This window comes from Cyanistes caeruleus, chromosome 2 (assembly GCF_971803275.1).
Source record: "Cyanistes caeruleus chromosome 2, bCyaCae1.hap1.1, whole genome shotgun sequence".
NCBI lineage: Eukaryota > Metazoa > Chordata > Aves > Passeriformes > Paridae > Cyanistes > Cyanistes caeruleus.
In genome coordinates this window covers 54,856,316-54,871,884 of record NC_141702.1, presented here as the reverse complement: position 1 = coordinate 54,871,884, position 15,569 = coordinate 54,856,316, and the positions used below count along the sequence as shown (strand labels likewise).

Here is a 15,569-nt window from a genome sequence, read left to right as displayed (position 1 = left end):
GTTAAAATCCGCTTATTTATATCAAATAGATGTGCATTAGAAATGCGTTAGGAACTGTAACAATTTCTTGTTGCTTTTTTTTCCCCTCCCTGATAGAGTGTTAGAAAGAATTGGGGCCAGAGCTCTGGTGGCACATGTCAGGACATTTGCAGATTTCTTGGTGTATGAATTCTCTACATCTGCAGGAGGACAGCAGCTCAATAAATGTATTGAGATTCTCAATGACATGGTGTGGAAATACAATATTGTAACACTGGATAGGTTGATACTCTGCTTGGTAAGTATCTCTTCAGAAGATAAGATGACAGTTCATGCAGTCTGCTTTCTGACTCATTTTTTAGGAGCAATCTTTTAGAAATTAATTGGCCTTAAATAGTGACTATTTTGCTAAGTCAGTAATCAAGTAAAATAATAGATTCTTTCTTTAAGCAGCATAAAATCCCAACTCTTACAGTTCTCTTAAGTCTTCAGGGAAGCATTTCTTAGTTATTTTATGGCAACCATTGAACTGGTATTATTAAATGTTGTGATTGTTGGTTTGGGTCTCTGACCTCAGAGCTGTGCAGTTATTTAGGCTCTGCAGAGAGGCCTGGACAGGCTGGATCAATGGGCTGAGGCCAGTTGTTTGAAGTTCAGCAAGGCCAGGTACTGGATCCTGAGCTTGAGTCACAGCCCCATGCAGTGCTAAAGGCTGGGCAGTTCTGGGCCCCTCACTACAAGGCAGACATTGAGCATGTCCAGAGAAGGGCAGCAGAGCTGGTGAAGGGTCTGGACCACAAGTCTTACAAGGAGCAGCAGAGGGAGCTGGGGGTGTTTAACCCGGAGAAAAAGAGGCTCAGGGGTGACCTTATCGCCCACTACAGCTGCCTGAATGGAGGATGTAGCCAGGTGGGAGTCAGCCTCTTCTGCCATAGAAGTGATAGGCAATAGGACAAGAAGAAACAGCATCAAGTTGTGCTGGATTGTATTTTAAGAAAAGTATCTTCACTGAAAGATAAAGGACAGGCGGTCCAAGGATGTGGTTGCATCACCATCCCTGGAGATATTTAAAAGATGTGTAGGTGTGGCACTTCAGGACATGGATTAGTAGCACTGCTCAATTAATGGTCGCACTCAATGATCCTGAAGGTCTTTTCTACCCTAAATGATTCTATGGTTGTATGATTCCTTCAGCCTTAAAAGATAGGTAGGATATTGCATTCTATTCATTCATTCATTCACAAACATAGGAAAATCTTGTACCCATTAGAGTATGCTTTCTTTCCATAAAGAAATTATCCTCTTTCATCACAGTAGTAAGACAGAAATTGCATTCTCTTGCTTTTCATGTTATCCTATAAAATAAAGCAGTATTCACCTAGAGAGAACTACATTTGCATTCAGTAATTGTCTTTTAATTTTAAATCTCATCTTAATGTAAAGCTGGTTGTTTGAATTCTAATTTGTTTTGCAGACTGAAGTCCAATCATGTCAGAGTGGACAGAGGTTAAAAGCAATCTTAACTTCATTGTTATTTAATTGGTTATTTTCAATAAGACATCTGACAGATGAAAGAGAGCTAGAATTCATGGAGAAAGTGCTACCACTGGGGACTTTATAAGACCTTCTGCCCATGGAACAAAAAATGGGATAGGGATTGAACCTGCCTCTTTTTTATGTCTTCTCTTGAAAAATAGAGTTGAAAGACCCTATTTTCAGTGTGAATTTCATGTTATCTGATCTGTTTCATTTAAGGCAATGCGTAGTCATGAAGGAAACGAAGCTCAAGTTTGTTACTTCATAATCCAATTACTCTTACTGAAGCCTAATGATTTCAGAAACAGAGTGAGTGATTTTGTGAAGGAGAATTCTCCGGAACACTGGCTGCAGAATGACTGGCATACAAAGCATATGAGTTACCACAAGGTATCACAGCTAATGATGTGTTGTTTTTGTTTTTTTTTTTTTATTGTAATAATTAATGTTGAATTGATATCAGCCATCATTTACAGGGCAGCTTTATAAATTTTTGGACTTGCCTAATAAGCCATGTCATTGAAATTGTAATTGAAATTGAAATTATAATGCAGTAATATTCAAAGATAGACGTTGCTTGAGAATTGGGTGGATGTTCATTCTTTCTCATCTAAATCAAATAATTTTAAAATCTTGTTTACACTGAAATTCATTTAGAACAGAGTTTTGTGCATGAGGGAGAAGGTGTTTTGTCTGGTGTTTTATGATTATACCAATCATTAAACCTACATTTTCTTGTAATTATTGAAACTTCCTCTGTCTTCTGTGTGACAAGAACATGATAGCCTGATATGTTAGGGAAGAGAATTGCTGAGAATTTAATGCTCCTGTAAACATACTGGTTTCTGCTGGCTATAAAAGGATGTGCCAAGGAGTTGTTCTATCAGAAAATAAACACTGAGATGGAACAGATACAAACAAGCTGTCATGTACATGCCATCTAGATTGACCCAGGAGCTGTTTGGTCTGTATTAGCCCCCTGACTTTGCTGTACACTGTTTTGACAGTGCCTAGAAGTGTAATGGTAGCAGGGAGGCAAATGGGCCTGGGAAGTGCTTTGACATGGCTGTACAGTCACTACACCCAACCTGGCATATTGAAATTTCAGTCACAGGTAAAACATGAGTTCAGCCCTCAGCAGTATCCATCTGTTAATTTGAGTACATTACAATTCTTTCCCAGGGCATTATTTCATTCATGCTGTTTCTAGTGTTCTAATTTAGTATATGATCCAGAAACTTCCAGTAGTGCTGATTTCCCCTAGGTTTTTCTCTTCAATTACACAACAGAGGACACTTTAGCGCTGGCTGCTTTCAGCTTTGCTTTGGGATTTTTAATGTTCTCTTATGCCCATTTTCAGTGGTGGTGAAACTTTGTTCTGGGTTTTTTTTGAAGGTACTATTCTAATAGCCATTTTAAGTCAGAGTTCAGTTTCCTTCAGTAAGCTTACAGTAAGGTTCACCGAATTCAAATGTGATAAAGAGGGTTCTGAAGTGTCTTTTTAAAGCAATGTAGATGCTGAATGTTTAATCCATTACTTATAAAGAAAGATCTTGATTTTGGTGGATTTCTGTTTTTCCAGAAATACCCTGAAAAGCTGTATTTTGAAGGCTTGGCAGAACAAGTGAATCCCCCAGTTCAGATCCAGCCCCAGTACTTACCAATTTATTTTGGAAATGTATGCCTGCGCTTTCTGCCAGTTTTTGATATTGTAATTCATAGATTTCTGGAATTGCTTCCAGTGTCCAAATCACTAGAAACTTTATTGGATCATCTGGGAGGCTTATACAAATTCCACGGTAAGTATTCCATGAATACAGTCGGATATGTTCTTGTTGTGATCGTTATGTGCTCTTCACCTCTTTCATTCGTGATGTTCATGTATTAGCACAGCTTTGCCTTCTTCCTTTCCTGTTCTCTAAACCCTGTGTACATTTACACAGAGAAGTGCATTTCCTGTTTAGTAAATTTGAGCTTATTAATAGTGAACTTGTTTTTACTCAGGTATCTCTTCCTAATTCATGCTTCCTTCACACCTTTCCCTTCCATTCCCTTCTAGCAGTAAATACTTGGATCTCTGTCCTAATAAACTTTTTGTTACCAAGACTGAAACAATTGAAAAGCAGTTCCTCTCTTTATCCTTACTTATGATTCAAATAACTTGACCTGATACTTGAATGCTTTTAGAAATGCACTTTTATAATAATTTTTTAATAGGTGTCATTGCTATATTATGCTTAGACAATTTACAATACCCTTTCTTTACTGTGACTTCTTTGGTGGAGTCTTCTTACCTAATACCTTTTATATGAAGAGATGATTTAGTCAGTTTACTTACAGATATATTAATATTACCATAAAGTTGTGAACTGTTATTAATACTGACCTCCTTTGTTTTACGCCAACACTGAAGTATGTACAAGACAAAGGAGAATCAGCTTTGTAGAGTATATTGAAATAAAGAACATAAATCAATTCCTTATGTGCTGTTTTTAAATAAATGCAACTTAGTCCTGCAGAGCTCTTGATTTTAATTTGCCACAAATAGTGATGCTGGAAGTTATTTCTGGCTTTTATTGTTTTCCCTTTTTCCTTGGCAGACCGACCAGTGACCTACCTGTACAACACCCTTCACTATTATGAGGGGCATCTGAGAGAGCGCACAAACCTCAAGAGAAAACTCGTTCATGCCATAATTGGCTCTCTCAAAGATAATCGTCCACTAGGCTGGTGTCTGAGTGACACTTACCTCAAATGTGCCATGAATCCCCGAGAAGAGAATCCATGGGTTCCTGATGATGCTTACTATTGCAAGCTCATTGGAAGACTAGTAGACAATATCCTTTTAAAAGCTTGCTTTAAGTAAGCTGTGACAATGTCTTACAGCTTCATTTCATCAAAATACAAAGTTCAGTTTCTTTGTTATCCTAAGCAGGGATGTGCTTAACTAAAAGATACGGTGAAAGTGAAATACAGTGCAGATATATAAATATTTCACTGTTTAAGCATCACTTAGAAATGCAATTTCTGATGTTTATGCTTTCTGAATTGAATTTTGATTGTCAAAAAAATAGCTTGATGCAAAGTGTGAATATTTGAATAATTTTTCAAAAATTAGATTACTGTTATTGTTTTCTAATGCCATTTATTAGTATTACTGAGAATAATATACTGATAGCAGTGCCACATTTAAGATGTAGGAATAGCTGGCAAATTAGAGAAAGGGAATCTTCTTGGACTTTGGCTTCTTTCTGGAGGAGCTTTACAAGAGTTGACCAATTTTCAGGATGTTACAAGTTCTTTCACTCCTTCTCCTGAACTTTCCTTTCTTAAATGTGTAACTTGAAAGAAGTCTATTCAGTGTCTCCAAAGAAAGCTAAAATTATATAAACCTCTGCTTTTATGCAGATGTTAACTCTGGAGAACTTCTCTGTATCTATTTCAAATAAGTTAGTCTTGTTTGGGAAAGTGGAGTATTTTCAGAGACTAAGGAACTCCTTTTGCATAAACTGTCACCCTAGAAGTCTGCTAGAAGATCTTACAGAGAGGCAAATGAATGGTTTCTGAATATGTGAGTAGAAATTCCTATTATTTATATTTTCTCCTCTTGAAAGCAGACAGTGAATGAGATGGTTGGTGTTGTTTTTTCCACCACTTAATCAGGGAAGTTTATCCTTTTGTGTGTGTAATAGATTTATAGCTATGTATTCATGCAGTCCTTCAATGATTATCAGCATCTTACATTCATACTTCCATATGTCTTTTGTTTTTTAATGAAATGTCATTGTTCTACTTGTTTTAGCAATTTTCAGTTCAGTTTAGTGTGTGGTATATGCACTGATTTTTTTAGTCACTGTGCTGCTTATACTTGTCTGTGTTGGGGCAGCTTTTTTTCCTTAACCATTGTCACCTATGGCAGGCAAATCACCTGGTCCATTTCCAAATTGTGACTGGAGATTCAATGAGTTTCCTAACCCAGCTGCCCATGCTCTGCACGTTACCTGTGTTGAGCTCATGGCTCTGGCTGTTCCAGGGAAGGAGGTGGGCAATGCTCTGCTGAATGTTGTGCTGAAGAGGTATGTTGGCTTTCTGAAATGGTTTTCTGCAATAAATGCATAGAGATTGCTAAAGTACTCTGTGATAATAATTTTCTTGTTTTTTTTAAAAAATTGAAGTGTATATAGGTAACATTTTATATATAAAGTACTTCTGGATTACAAACAAGGGATTAAGCAGAAAAATCACATTAGATCCCTATGGTGTAGTGGATTGTGTGCTTCAGGACCAGCTTGTGTGGCATGATGCCCATAAGAGTTAGAGGTAAAACCTCACACAGGCAGAGATCTTACCCATTGGGTTCAGCCAGAAATCCTGGTGAAAGTCTGTTGTCCTTTCAACTATGCTGAGAGGAGGACATCTGAGAGGAGGACATCTCATCAGCAGATACCACAGCTTTTTTCAGTGTAAAGGGACAGGAATCCTTGGCAGGACTCTGTATCTTCCTTATGTATCAGAGATACTTTGAAACAGTGGTGTGCCAAGGCTGACCTTTGGTCATGGTGCATTAAATTCGACCCAAAGCTGTTTCTTGGGCAGCCACTGAAAAAAACTGTGGTGTGAGACAGGACCTGGTATTTTTGTAGCCATTCAGTTGACATCACTGAGCAATGACAAACCTGGAATTACTTGGGTACAACCTCATTCAGCTTAGTAATGTATTATTGGTAGCTTTGTTTGGGGCATATGGAGGGAAGGAGTCAATAAAGAGACAAACAACCCTTAGGTACTAAAGCTTAAGGAAAAAAGTTTGAAGCCTTTGATGGAAATCTGCTACGAATGCAAAACACACCCAAACAAAGTTTTGCAAGCATCCCAATAGCATTTATACCATCTTTTGGCTCTTGTAAATACCTGTGTGTGTTTTTGTAGTTCTCTCAGCTTGACAAATATTCTTGGTGTAAGTACACCTGGTCTGTAGATGCACAAGAGGCGCAAATTGCAGTTGTGTACTTCAGAGCTATAGTTTTCTTTTTCTTTGTCTCTAGTCAGCCCCTAGTGCCAAGAGAGAACATCACAGCTTGGATGAATGCGATTGGACTGATTATCACAGCCTTACCAGTGAGTCAATATGTTGTGTTTTAAAATGAAAAAAAATATTCTTCCGTGAAACATTTATCATCTTTCTAGAGTACATTGTAAAAACTTACAGCCAGCATCTGTAGATTCCACAGCAAGCTATTCAGAAGATTGTGTGCATGTTTGAGAAAAATCTACTCCTCCAGCATAGAAAAATTGACCAGGAGTTTTGTTTTGAGGCTAGGATATGAACAAGTAAATCACTCCAATTTAAATACATAGTTAAATGCCATGTGTGTAGTATTGAGAACGTGAGCTATATAATAGGAAGTTCTATAAAGGTTCTCATGCAAAGTTTCTTTTTGATTAATGTTTGCACTTTCACATCTTGTCTTCTTAAACCATGTAAATGAGATGTGGCTGAGATTGCAGAAGGAAATGTCTGCAGTACTGCAGTTTGTGTATCATTAGAAACTTTGATCTTCTGAATATCATGACTCTTAGTACTTGACAAAGACTGCCTGAGTAATTTTGATCTTGCCATATGTGTTGCTTTATATGTGTCACAGCTGTCCTTCCCTTGTGACCTCTCTTCCCCAATAAAATGGTTCTTCTTCTTGGAGGGAAGCCAACATGGATTTATTCTCTTATTATTTTTATAATGGTTCTTATTCTTCCTGTTCCCTCTCCTTGAATCTTCATCTATATTCATTGTCATTTGTACCTTTTTTTTACTTCCTGTTTCCACCTTAGTTTTTTGGTTTGTTTGTGCCTGCACTCAGAAGAGTAGAAAATTCTCACATCTCTTTCACTAAGGCTTCTTGCCTTGTCTTTGCTTCTTTTAGAGACCTTTATATCAGGTGATTAAATAATTAAATTAATGAGATATGTCTTGGTAAGTCTTGAGTGTGCCATACCCGCTAACATGGATGCTTTCTGTATCATGAGTCTTAAATTTTCATCTTCATCAGACATGGTTATCAACTACCATTTATATACCATGTCATTTATAACAGATTTATACATGCATATACATATATATTTATGTATACACATTTTAGAAATGCAATAATAGTAGAAGGAGCTGAGGAAGCATTGTCCTAGGTGATGTTTTTCTTACGAACAATTCTGAATTTTTGGGCTTGTTCTGTTGTTTTTTTCCCCAGGAGCCCTACTGGATTGTTCTCCATGATTGCATTGTGAATGTCATCAACAGTCCCAGCTTGACATCAGAGACAGAGTGGGTTGGTTACCCATTCCAGCTGTTTGACTTCACAGCATGTCACCAGTCTTACTCTGAGATGAGTTGTAGCTACACTTTGGCTTTGGCACATGCAGTCTGGCATCATTCCAGCATTGGACAGCTTTCTCTCATTCCTAAGTAGGTGCAATGCTATATGAGAATGTAATTTGTCTTTTAAATTCCACACGTAATGTAGATAACAAAGCTCCACCTATAGCTTTTATACCACTGAATAAATATGTACAGGGGAGCTCCAAGACTTGCCAGGTGGATCACAAGGCTTTTTCCAGCTTCTTATTCCATTGACATAACTCTGGTTGTCTGTAGGCTTTAGGGCTGTCATGTGGTGTGAGTGCCTTTAGTAAGCCTTTTTAAATTTACATTAGTTTTTATGCTTTTATTAAATATAATTTTTTCTTAAAACATGAACTGTAGCACATTCCTAAAGCATCAACTGTAACAGTAAATATTAGTCTTAATTCTAGAGCTTCCCTGAAATAATATTTGGAATAGCTCATATTTTCAGAGGCATACTGTTTTTTTCTAAAATAAAAGTCTGAATCTGTGAGAGAGACTATAATGTTTTGGCTAAAATTTGGTACAGGTGAAAGAACTAAAGAACCCCAAATAACCAAGCAGTTGATGTAGTACATGTCTTGACATACTACAGGTTCCTCACGGAAGCGTTGATACCCATTGTGAAAACAGAGTTCCAGTTACTCTATGTTTACCACCTCGTTGGTCCTTTCCTGCAACGTTTCCAGCAGGAGAGAACACGGTGCATGATAGAGGTAAAATCTGGCTCATGGTTTGCTTTTTACTGTATGCATTATTTTTATTTTTTGCAATTAACTCATTAATTAGAATGGGATAGAAATCTTTAATAAATACTCAGAATTAAATTCTGTACAAATGTAACAGTAATTGCAAAGACCTGAGTTGCTGAGTTGGTATTCAGCTTACCCTGTTAACTGAAATCTTGTTGGATAAAACACCTGGTACATTTCTTTTTAAGCAAGAAAAGAAATAAACCCCCAGAAGTATCAAGCAATGCATGCTTTCTTTGGCTCTCAAACTACTTGCAATATATGTATCAGACTTACTGCCTGAAAGGGAGTATGCAAGAGGTGAATTGTGAGGGTGGAGGAACATGAACTGTTTCTTGTCAGTGTGAGTAAGCTTAGGGGAGGAAAAAAGAGATGGAGCTTGCCAGTAGGCAGATGAGCTGAAAAATGTCAGATATCACCCTGCTAGAAAGAAGCCCTTAACTTGGGAATCATTTAGTGAAGCTTCGTGGGATGACTTAGACCTTCCCATTCATCCCTGTAAGAAGGTAAATTGTTAGGAGTCACAGCTACTCAAAAAGCAGTACGTATTTATTATATTGTTAATCTAAAACATTTTAATACCTGTTTTCATTTGGGCTGTTCTTTGTGTCTGTGGAAACAGATTGGAGTGGCATTTTATGAAATGCTCCTGAATGCAGATCGGTACAGCTCCCATCTGAACTACATGGATCCCATTTGTGATTTCTTGTATCATATGAAATACATGTTTACAGGTGATAGTGTGAAAGACCAAGTAAGTAAACAGTAGATATTGATACCTTAGTTATCTTTCTTCCCATACATTAATTTAATCTTTTTGTGGACTATTTTTCATAGGTAGCGGTATAACAAGTTGCTTGACAATTGATTTGTCTCTATGTACAAAGTAGGAAGTTGATGTAGGAAAAGCTTCAGATGGAGTAGATTAGATATCTCAGATTGCAAGCTTAATTTATGTAGTCTGAAATTCAGCTTCAGAGTACTTTAAATACTATTATTAGACTTATTACTAGAAATAAAGCTATTGGATATTTCATAACTTGAATTCATTTAAATCTGTTTCTCTAAAGTTTTACTTAGTTTCTGATTCAGTAGTACAGCTTGGCATGCAACAAAAGGAAGATTTCATTCATGTTCAGTGAAAATTCAATCACTCAATTTATCTCTAGTTTATAACAGTATGCACTTTTTAATAAAATATTAATATAAATACCTCTATGTACTATATCTTTTTCCATTTTCTCAGCTGCTAATGTGATGTTTGTGTACAGTAGTGGCATGTAAAAATACTCCTGTTTGCAGGAGTATTTTTACTGAATGCATTGTTTTCTTTTTTAAAACAGGTTGAGAAGATAATTTGTAATCTAAGACCAGCTTTGAAACTTCGGCTACGCTTCATAACACACATCAGCAAAATGGAGCCAGCTGCTGTTTCACAACAGCCTCTCAGCAATGGGTCCCCTGCCCAACAGCCCAGCCAAGTGCCTGTCAATGTGGCTTTGCCAGTAACCCAGTGAAATGAAGTGCTGGGCTGACCTTGCTGTGAAGGCTTGCTCCTCTTACTGACCAAGGTGAAGCAGCATCTGGCCTGAAATCTGGGATGCTTTATGAAGGGACAGAGAACCATGTACAGACTTCTCATTTCATTTCTTTTGCATCATGAAGCTGCCTAGCTCTGTGCATGCTGGTCTTCTTGGCTGTTTTTGCTAGACACTAGATAAAGGGATATGTTGCCTTTCTCTGAACGCACTGAGTGAAGGTCCTCTGCAAGCAAATAGATGGAATTCTGAAGAGCTTACCATATTCTGCTCCCTATCCTGGGTGAAGTCACCTGGATTTTTCTTTTTTCTCCCTGTGTCATGAAAGGACTCTGTGTGTGTAAAACAGCCTTTTAAAATTTGGGTTCTGCCTTATTAAAAATTTCTATTTTTTCATCCAGCAGAAAAATTTAAATCCTTTTTGTGTTTTGGGCAGACAGTTTAAGCCCTTATACAGAAATACTCCTAGACAGAGAGACTGCATTAATTTTATTGAGTTAATTATGGCATCTTTTTAAAGACTAAGAATGAACCTTTGAAAATTTGTAAATTTTGTGTGTACAGATTTCATTAAACACACCTCAGTGGGTTTGATGTAGTGTCAGTTACTAGACTGTTGGGTTACACCCCAGAGGCTGTCTCCAGTGAATTTGGTGGAAGTCTGCATATTCACTTCAAGCTGGGCTAGTTCATATTTGATCTTTCCTGTTTGGGAAATGATGTAGTTTTTATTAAGTCAATCACATCAATTTTTGTGATCTTACTATATTTTGGATAATATTCTGCTTTAGGGTGTATGTGTGCTGGGCTCAGCAGGTTTTGATAACAGAATTGAAAGGCTCAATGTTTTGTAAATACTCATCTTTTTGAACAAATTTTGAATTAAAAAAACCCCACAGTTTAAAAGTCCATGTTAGTATTGTTAAGTTTCTTTTCTATACTCATTACCTTAAAAATAAGGATTAACCATAGCAAGGATACTTCCATGTCCCAAGTTCTCTATCAGCGTTCCATTAATGAGTTTCAACATGTTACAAATAGAGTTCAGATTAATAAGCTCAGGTCTGATCTGATTTATATCTCTCTAAAAATTTAACAGTTATGGAAAGAGGTTGCTGACTCAGTTGGGTGGAAGTTCTTTAGTTTGCTTTTTTGCTGTTCTTGTACTTGAATCCTAAATTCTGCCAAGTATAATTTGGGTAACAGACTGTGGGTGCTCTTTAATGAACTTGTAGTCTGACAGAAAACCACACTTGTTTATTTATGCTGGCAGCTGGTCACAGGTGGCGTTCCCCAGGGCTCAGTCCTGCTTAATGTCTGTATCGGTAATGTGGACAAAGGGATTGAGGCCACCCTGACTCAGATGGCACCCATGTTAGGGAGGAATGTTGACCTTCTGGAGGGCAGGAAGGCTCTGCAGGGTGGGTCTGGACAGGCTGAATCCATGATCTGAACCCAGCTGTACGAGGTTCAGGAAGGCCAAGTACCAGGTCCTGCCCTTGGGTCACAACCACCCCTGCTGTGCTACAGGCTGGGGGCAGAGTGGCTGGAAAGTTGCTCTGCAGAAAAGGACCTGGGGGGTGCTGGTGACAGCAACTGAACATAGGCCAGCTGTGTCTGGGTGGCCAAGGAAGCCAATGGCATCCTGGCCTGGATCAGCAGTAGTGTATCCTGCCCAGGACTCAGCAGGATACTGGGATACTACAGTGCCAGCAGTACTCAGCACTCGGGAGGCCACACCTCATATCGTGTGTTTGGTTCTGGGCCCCTCACTACAAGACAAACTTTGAGGTGCTGGAGCGTGTCCAGAGAAGGGCAGTGGAGCTGGTGAAGGGTCTGGACTTGCAAAGAGCAGCTGAGGGAGCTGGGGTTGTTAGCTTGGACAAGAGGAAACTCAGGAGAGACTTCATGTCTCTGAGATGGAATCACCATCACTAGAAGTGTTCAGTAAGTGCATGGATGCGTCACTTGGGGATGTGGTTTAGTGGTGAACACAAAGGTGCTTGGTCTTAAAAGATCTTTTCACCCCTTAATAATTCAATGATTTTGTATTTGTTTTTATACATCTTCTATTCCATTCCAGAGTCAAGTCACTAGTGCCATTGGACTCCGTTTTGATAACAAGACAAATAAATAATAATTGGTCAAACTCCTAAAATCCAGTGAACTGTTCTGTGCAGGCCTTCCCATAGGCTTTCTGGGCAGACCCAAGAAGCAAAATTTTGGTTGTGGATTTGCAGACTTTTGTTGGCAGTGAGACTTCTCCTCCTAAGCACTTTTTACAACATGTGAATAGAAAAGCCTGTAGAATAGAAAATCCTGTTTCATTGCTATTCTGCATTTTTAACTATTCTTCTGAGCTTCTTTCTGAATTGTCTTATTTCATATTGAAATAGTTGTGGCACTTTATGTGGCACCCAGAGTATCCCTTTTAATATTTAAACTAGCACCTGTTTTCATTCACAGGGATTTCAGAGGGTGTACTGGGTGGGAAGCTGTCATCAGCAGCAAGTCCTGAAAGCTGTTGGAATTCTTTAGAGCTCCCTCATTGTGCTCTGTGTCTTTGCCACACGTGTGGTTATGTTAAGTTGATTTTAGAACACTGATCTGGCACTATGGGGGTGGGATTTGCCTCAGCTGGACTGGCAAATCAATGAAAAACCTGGATTTTGTCAACACTGGACTAGTTCTGGACTTTTGTCCCAGAGCTTAAAGGCTGTGCATCCCACTTACACTGCTATGAATTGGTCATGCTTGCTCACCTAGTAGAATTAGGGATTTACAGGTTCTGTATGTTGCAAAACACAAAGGAGGACCATCTGTCCTTCCCAGCATGCACACTCTTCCTCTGGAAAACTCACCAAGTTTCTGAAGGTGTTAACTGTCACTAGTCAGAATAAGGTATCTCTTCTGCAATAATCTAGATTTGCATTTTCAGCAGCAGTACTGGATTAAAAGTCAATTCTTATTGACACTTGCCTTGAGTTAAACATCTTGCACTTTGAAATCCAGCTATCCAAATTCTTTCTAAAGCACTAGCAAAGCAAGACAGAATTCTAGTCTAGTCTAATTTCAGATGTATGTTTGTTATTGATTATGGCTGTCATAGGTTTTAAAATTCAAAATGTGTCAGTCAAAATTTGTAAGTCTGCTGGAACTCAGAATGGTTGAGAGTAGTGAGGAGTAACAGAAGTCTGAGGTTTGGGGCTTGACTTTTAGCTTTTGTTTTTTATTTCAAATTGCAGGTAGCCAGTATGGAAGAGACACAATAGTACCATACTTCCTCCATCCCATAGACTTGAATGTCTACTAAAATGTGACTGGCTGAGTCAACAGATTCCTAAACCTAAAAAAAAAAAAAAAAAAAAAAAAAAAAAAATTAGGTCAGGAAAAATTTTAATTCCCTTTTTATCCACCAGGGGGAGATTTCTTCACAAAATATAATCTGGTCTTAAACTGTTTCTGAATGCAATATTCTGAACACCCAGATCTTCCTTGCATCTGCCAACATTTTTATCCAAGATTTTACGACATAGAGGAGACATTGCACTGTTGTCCTTGATGTTCAAAATCTTGCTGGAGGACTCCAGAGAGCTATGGGATTTGCAAAATCTCCCAAACAAATGCAAAAATTTTTAGTCTTTCAGAATTGTCTCAGATGATTTTTTTTTATAAAAGCCAATCACTTGATTCATGCAATAGCTACCAGATTTGATGACAGAATTTTGTACTTGATTACCTAATGAAAAAAAAAAGGCAGTAGATAAGAACCATGTATTTGAGTTTGATTTTTGGCACGAATGCTTTTTAAGAGATAAATGGATGCCTGTGGCTTGGCAGGCTGTACCTGAAATGCAACCTTTTCTGAAGGTGAACCAAACAGGAGTAATATCTCTGCAGCTCTAAAAGGTGGTGAATATTTTTGGTTTTCCCTGTGCCTTTGTTCCTTCAGCCAGTACAAGCACAGTAGGGATTCTTTTTCTGGTTCAGGATCCAGAAAGCCAATATGCAGAGGTTCCCATCCAACTGCCCTATTTATTCACTGGTGCACCTGCTGTTACCCACAATCCGAGAGATACCACTGTGCTTCTCCATCCATTCTTAGAATCATTTCAATTAAAAGAAAGGTCTTTGTTCTGGGGGTTGAGTGTGGTCTTTTTTTGGTTTCTTTTTCTTTTTTTTTTTTTCCTTTTTTCTTTCCCTCCCCCATATATCTGTTCTGTATAAGCTCTCATGAGCTGTGTTGCTGTTCAGGTCTGGTCCTTCATCTCATTAGTGTTTCACACAGAGACCACTCTATGACTTGGTGGTGTGTATCTGTTGTCAGATTCAATAGGAGTGAGTTGTTTCAAAGGTAAGTGGGCACCTTCTAATATCTTCTCATGAAATGTGAGGGAATCCTGTGTTGTGGTGAGAGCAACACATTCGGTTCCTGTCAGCTATCAAAGGCCAGAGGATCTATAGTTCTGTCCCAACCCAGCTGCAGCCCTGAGCAGTCCCAGGCTGCTTTACAGTTTCATTTTTAATTAAAAAGCTGAAAAGTCTCTGCATCTAATTGCCCCCACATCAGTAGTACATGGGACATTCTTAAACTACCCAGTTACCTTTGAAGCAAAAGGTTTCAAAATGCTGCATGAAGGAGGAAAGACTGAGGGATGCCATGTAAGCAAAGGAAAAATCCCCAACATTATTAAATATTTCCTAGGTATATAATTTACATGTTGTGTGAGGCTCTGATGATATTGTTCTAAAAATAAATTGAAAGTTTGAAGTTCCAGACTTAAGGTCAGATTCCATTATTGATTTAGCTCAGCTCAGCCTACAGTGAAATCAGCCTGCACATCCAGAAGAGCCATTGTCACAGTTACTGTCTCTCAGGTGCAATTTCTTCATCACATGTACAAAACAACTTTCATATGCTTCATATTTTTGTGGTTGTGCTGATGGGATATAATATCTAATGACTTCTAGGGCATGTTAAATACTGCAAAACAAGCAAGGAGAGGACATAGGACATGCAAGTGTCAGTGAGTTACGTCTCACACCATTATGAACAGATGACAGGTGGCTACAAACAGTGAAAAATGAGCAGACAGCAGTCTGACAGTCCTGTGTAACATTTGTACTGAGGTGATTGAGCTGAGGTTCCACGCTGATTTGAAGACCATATATGTCATGACATCAAGAGCAGGTGTATTTAAAATTAGTAAAGTTCTACTGAAAGTTGTATAAAATACAATTAGCATGTTCTGTGTGAAATGACAGCATAGCATTATCTGTATGATTTGAGAGGAGTTGAGAAATTCAGTGTCAATTCCCACTGTGGCTATAACTCAAGGCATGCAATTATTTAGCAAATATGTCACAGTC

At 38.3% G+C, this 15,569-nt stretch overlaps 1 protein-coding gene across 3 annotated transcripts in view; it reads left to right on the top strand.

Moving 5' to 3' along the window:
• Window positions 1-11,108, top strand: part of MED23 (mediator complex subunit 23) — a 37,972-nt gene extending 26,864 nt beyond the window's left edge. For all 3 annotated transcript variants that reach the window (XM_086877113.1, XM_086877112.1, XM_086877111.1), the window contains 10 exons: window positions 97-277; window positions 1,735-1,905; window positions 3,098-3,314; window positions 4,116-4,352; window positions 5,426-5,591; window positions 6,561-6,633; window positions 7,758-7,972; window positions 8,505-8,625; window positions 9,284-9,415; window positions 10,005-11,108. In XM_086877113.1, coding sequence (XP_086733239.1) covers window positions 97-277; window positions 1,735-1,905; window positions 3,098-3,314; window positions 4,116-4,352; window positions 5,426-5,591; window positions 6,561-6,633; window positions 7,758-7,972; window positions 8,505-8,625; window positions 9,284-9,415; window positions 10,005-10,178 — 1,687 coding nt within the window. In that variant the 3' untranslated portion in view covers window positions 10,179-11,108. The remainder of the gene's footprint in view (window positions 1-96; window positions 278-1,734; window positions 1,906-3,097; window positions 3,315-4,115; window positions 4,353-5,425; window positions 5,592-6,560; window positions 6,634-7,757; window positions 7,973-8,504; window positions 8,626-9,283; window positions 9,416-10,004) is intronic.
• The last annotated feature ends 4,461 nt before the right edge of the window (window positions 11,109-15,569 follow it).